The 5,244-nt window shown below is 37.4% G+C and overlaps 1 protein-coding gene across 1 annotated transcript in view; it reads right to left on the bottom strand.

Annotated features, from left to right (window-relative positions):
- Window positions 1-2,674: 2,674 nt before the first annotated feature.
- Window positions 2,675-5,244, bottom strand: part of SLC25A12 (solute carrier family 25 member 12) — a 50,240-nt gene continuing 47,670 nt past the window's right edge. The window contains exons 16-18 of the mRNA XM_068138591.1: window positions 4,083-4,241; window positions 3,823-3,913; window positions 2,675-3,283 (exon numbers count right to left, since the gene is read on the bottom strand). Coding sequence (XP_067994692.1) covers window positions 3,094-3,283; window positions 3,823-3,913; window positions 4,083-4,241 — 440 coding nt within the window. The 3' untranslated portion in view covers window positions 2,675-3,093. The remainder of the gene's footprint in view (window positions 3,284-3,822; window positions 3,914-4,082; window positions 4,242-5,244) is intronic.

The following is a 5,244-nucleotide window of genomic DNA, read 5'->3' as shown; positions in this document are numbered from 1 at the left end:
TGTCAGCTGCCCTGACCCCTGATCTGTGTCCTTCAGTAGTTTGAGTATAAAGTTCCTGGGAGCTGCTGCTTTCATTGTATTACCAACATCACACAGCTGATTTCCACCCGCAACCTCCCCTTCCTACCACGGCAAAGAGCTAAAAGGAAAAAGGTTTCTGTTGTCTAAATTTTTCTTTTACATATGATACAAAACATAATTTCTATAGCATGATGATTTGCATTCTTTTAACTACAGACTCGGTAACAATTTTCTGTATTAAGTTACAGATATTTTCATTCCTTTTTAGCATTTTTATGGAAACAACCTCTCAAACTTGAAGAGCTGTTGGAATTTCTCTTAAATATTTTTTTTTTATACCATCTTTTTAGAGCATTGTAAAGTTTCTTATTAAGACAAGTTGGGTGGAGATTATTTGGGGTTTCTTTTAGTAAGTATTCTGACTTGGACTAATTAGGCACTAAACCAGTATTAATGCCTTTAACTTGAGACTCTAGGTTTGTTTCTGGTATTCTTAATCTGCTACAAGCTTACTGTGTTGTCAGAAAAGCCATTTTATATGCTTGAAAGTAGGAAATGGATTTATATTTCTTAATCAGCCTTTTTCTCCAGAAGTATTCTTGTTTGCATTTTAAGGCTTGAGGATTTTTTGTAATGCTTCTTGTCTCAGTTCTGTTAGGAGCAGCTCATAAAGATGTAGGCAGCAGGAACAGCAGTTTTGGATTCAGGAGGTCCTCTGTTTGAGGGAGTTTAAAAGTGAAGTGTATTTAGGGTGGCTTTGGCTTGTCAGATGCAAAGTCTTGCTGTGCAGTTTGACATTTACCTTGCATGTTTTCTCATCCTCACACCAGCAGTTATCTCTTGAGGAACATGTGAAACTGTCTAACAAACAGGCACATGTGATGATTTCTACCCTTTGGGCACAAGCATTCTTAATGAGAAGAATGTTTTTTTGCTGTGATGGTTTTAGGGTAGTTCTGGGTTGGTTTGGTTTTTTTACTGAGATTGTTACTTCTCAATAATACATTTCCTTCAGACTTGTATTTTCAGAGAGCAGTAGACAAGGGTTTCTTTCAGGGGCTTGTGGCATAAACATATAGGTCATATGGCATTACTCTAATGTAATTTCAACCTTTTAATATTTTTCAACAAATCTGTTCTGTATTCTTTCCTACTTGTGTTCCTCCCTCACAAAATAGTTGAGTACAGGTTGGAAATGTTCTACAACTCATACCTGCAACATTAAGAGACCAGCAGTGATCCTAGATATCATAAATGATCATCCTGGGAACCACACTGTCCAGTTTCGGATCTGCAAGAAATACAAGTGCTATCTTGCATTGTAAAGTCTCCAATGGCCTTGATCAATTCAGTCAACAAGCTGTGACTAAGATGAAATGCCAGTGGGTACCTACCATTTTTGTACCTATTTAGAAAAGTGCAGAACAAAATACATAGATATGGAAGAGAGTTCCTGGGAAGTCTGCTCTAGAAAACTGCACAGAAGTTCAGACAGCAGGCAGGGGGAGAGGGGAGGGGAGGGCAGGCTAAACTAATAAAGACAGTAAGTTTTTTAATGGGGTTATGACATATGCCTGTCACAGAATAGCGATTGAACTTCCCAGTTCAATATATTGTAACCTATAGCTCACTAAATATCATTCAGCACCAGAAGATTTTGCATAGAGGTTAGAACTGAAGAAGGGATTGTCTGTTTGTAGTGTTTGGTTTTTTAGAAGCCACCTCAAACTCTTCATACTGGCCTGCTGTCACCTGAGCAAGAGAACAGTAGAACCTCAGATCACTGTATACCATGCTGACACACTGTACTCCAGGATGTTTAACCCTGAAAGAAACATCTAAAACTAAAGATGGGATGTTGTCGTACTTCAGTAAGCAAGGCTTCTCTTCTGGGCTGTAGGGGTAGTATGATGTACTTTTCCTCGAGGATGACAGAAATCAAGACTCCCCTCTTTCCTCTGACAATTCTGCATTTGTGAAATTATCCCAGATAGCCTGTTGGCAGATGTTGAGCCAGAAATAGTTCAGACTTTTCCTTTCCCCTCTCCTTTTACTTATCCCACTCAACTGGAAGTGTAAAAACAACCACTTCTGCTTATAAAAAGAATATAAAATTAAGTCCTTTTTGTTGTTGTCTTCCCTCCAACCCCCCCTTTTATTTTTTCCTCAGAATAACCTGGTTTTTCAATGGTAAAATACTCTTTTATTTAAAAAAAAAAAGGTATTCCATTCTGGAAAAAAAAAAAAGCACTCCGAGTACTAGATCCAGAAAAAATTGATTAAGAACGGGCATGCACCTGGCATGGTGTTTGAAATATGCTACCATAAAGGTGAAGATCCTATCATACCTTTAGTGTTGCCACATATTTTGAAGGAATTCCTTATTACAAAGTTGTACTACAAAATAAAATACTGCAATTGCTTATCTAATTACTGTAATTATTGTAAACCAGCACATTGCATTTAAATACCTTTGCTGTAACTAGCAGTGAAAAGCCTTCCTCTGGAGGCTCTGTCCTGTACTGTACACTGATTAAATGGGTGCATCTAATATTTGGATTTTAATTTGTGAGCTGTTTTACCTGTGGAGAAGGAAAAAACAAATCTCACTGAACAACTTTTCTATAAACACAGAGAAATTAATTGCCTTAAGTGTTTTTAAGTATTTTATTGTCACGATTGTTAACAAAACGCCTTCAAAACATTCTGTACATTTCAACCTATTTTGAACTGCAGTGCCCATTATATCAATGTACGGGTATGGATGCCACGATGTATCTGTACAAAGATGTACAATATGTACAGTAACATTAAATGCAAGCTGTGCAAGATGAAGTCTAGGCTACAGATTCATGCCACTGGTTAAAACAAGGCATAGAACCACAGCTTCAGTCAGTTCTCTGTGTGCAAATAAACAAACCAGTGCAGGTATATATTTAATATTAGGAAGGAGTAATTAGATTTGCAAGCTCTGTTCAGCTAGAACAACATGCAGCCAACTGAAAAAAAAACCACAGTACTGCTCCTGTTAAATTTTTTCCAAGGTATTGCTTTGATCGAGCTTTCCAGGACTCAGCTGCTACTTTTTTGTTGAGCTGAGGTGATGCCAGAAGGTAGAAACTTTGGAAGACACAATCCAAATTTATTTTCTATACCAGCAAATGTAGCTGTAGCAAGCCTGTATCCACCTATGTGCTCAGGATGGACAGGAGGAAGATCTGAAATTCGAGTTCTTGGCATGGGTTCTGATCCAGAAGGTTTGCTGTTTGAAGAAAGAAAAAAACAAAACAACTTTCCTGTATTTAAAGTGTTTTCTTAAGCCTGAATAGGTTCATGAAATCTAGACTAAATACTTAAGGCTTTTGTCTGGGGATGGAAGACTGTTAAAGCTGGCCTTAATGAACTTCTGTGGTCAAGTGGGGTTCAGACTACTACTTAATGGAAAATTAAGGACAAAACTGAAATTGCATTTCTACTGATAGATTTAGAAATTCTTTTAACTTCCAGTGCCAGGGAAATGGACAAAATGCCTTATTACAATGGAAATACAAATTTTATGTGTTCCCTTAAAGTAAATATGAAATGGTTCTTTAATCTCATCTGTTTAGAAGTAGCATGCAAGTTTGACTCAATTGTGTAAGGAGGTGGAGATGTTTTGCATACTGCCTTTTTAAGTACAGGTGCTCAAAGTCACCAAGCTCAAGTGGTCCCAGGCATGAAAAAAAGGGAAAAGATTGATATTTTATTTTTAATAACTTGGCAATTTTTTTGGTGCAAGCAAAAGCAAATATTTTGACTTACATGCCTCCAAAATCGACATAGAGCCATCTCTGCAGAAGTTCATAAGTGACCAGAGTAACACCAAACTGGGGTGAAGATCTGAACACACGAGCTGGTAAATAGTACAAAGAAAACAATTTCTCAGGAGAGAAGCTAAACATGTTGGGCAAGATGTTACATTTTTCAGAATCAGACCTTGTAAACACTTATAAATTTTAGCCTCTACCAAAGCAAGAGCTAATTTTCAAATTCTGAGTCAGCCTTTAGAGTACATTTCTCACCTCCAGCTCCCTTCCAAAAAGCTGAAGCGCCTTCTTCCCTCAAAATCTTTCTGAAGCAGTCAATAACTCCACTGTATGTTGTCTGACCAGCGCGAGCTGCCACTTGCAGTCTTGTCTTGATGACATCAGCAGGGGTTACCAAAGAAGCAGCAGGCACACCTTTTAGAAGAAAACTACATTTAATTTGCACAAAGAATCTTGTAAAAGATGAAATGGTTCTAACTGAAAAATACAACTGCAAACTTTATATTTTTTTTTTTGGCAAGGATTACCAAAAATGCAAGTTCTTAACACTGGACGCTAACACAAACTGTTGCGCTTTCTGCGATAGGTTTGAGTTTCTCTTAAAGGCTGTAACTTGGAGTACAGAAAATAATAAATTTTCAACAGCACTTCTCTCAATTTCTTCTAGTGGTCTGTCATTAACAGTTCTAAAAAGATAGGCATTTTTAGATTCATATTTATGGTATACAAGAGCAACCTTACTGACTTTGCTGCTACTCTACAATATATTTTGCAAGTTATGCAGATGATTGATTTGTGAACTTGAATCCTACACATCTGTTTATTGAAGATGTTAGTAAGAAAGCTACCTCTTAAAGTCTCTGTTCTACAGAAATATGTCTGCCCTGCTCTTTGGACTGCTATGTAGAATAGCTGCTGCTTACTTCAATAGGCAAGCCATAAAAAGACTGAGGCCAATGAAGGAGTTTTACAAGTCGGCTTAGTGCAAACAGTGTAATATTAGCCAACAGTAATGGAAGAACAAGTCTCCACTTCCAAGGCACCACTCTCAGCTTTCCAGTCAAAGGAATGGAGAAAGTTTTCAGCAATGTACTCCAGTTTGTAACTGTGCTATGATATTTCTGAACACTTCTGAATCCAGTAAAAATGTCATCCTCCTAAAAGGAGGAACCATCTTCTCTCTTAGAATTGTGACAATTATTTTGATTTCTATTAACATTTGGTTAATATTGAATTAAAAATTTTCCAAGCCACTGATTTGCATAGGAGATCTTAGTCTGAAGTGTCACTGATCATAAAGGAAAACAGAAGCCTATCTAGTTCAGCTTACAAGCATGCACTAATAGCAACCATATGCAGGTTTTCCTTTACAGGCAGATAACGTTCAGACTGTTTTCCTCCCTGCTGCACGTGTGTA

Source organism: Melanerpes formicivorus, unplaced genomic scaffold (genome assembly GCF_026170545.1).
Source record: "Melanerpes formicivorus ecotype bairdi unplaced genomic scaffold, bMelFor1.0.p_v2 SCAF_5, whole genome shotgun sequence".
NCBI classification, from domain to species: Eukaryota; Metazoa; Chordata; class Aves; order Piciformes; family Picidae; genus Melanerpes; species Melanerpes formicivorus.
Note: the sequence above shows the minus strand (reverse complement) of the source record. Positions and strands in the feature narration are given on the sequence as shown.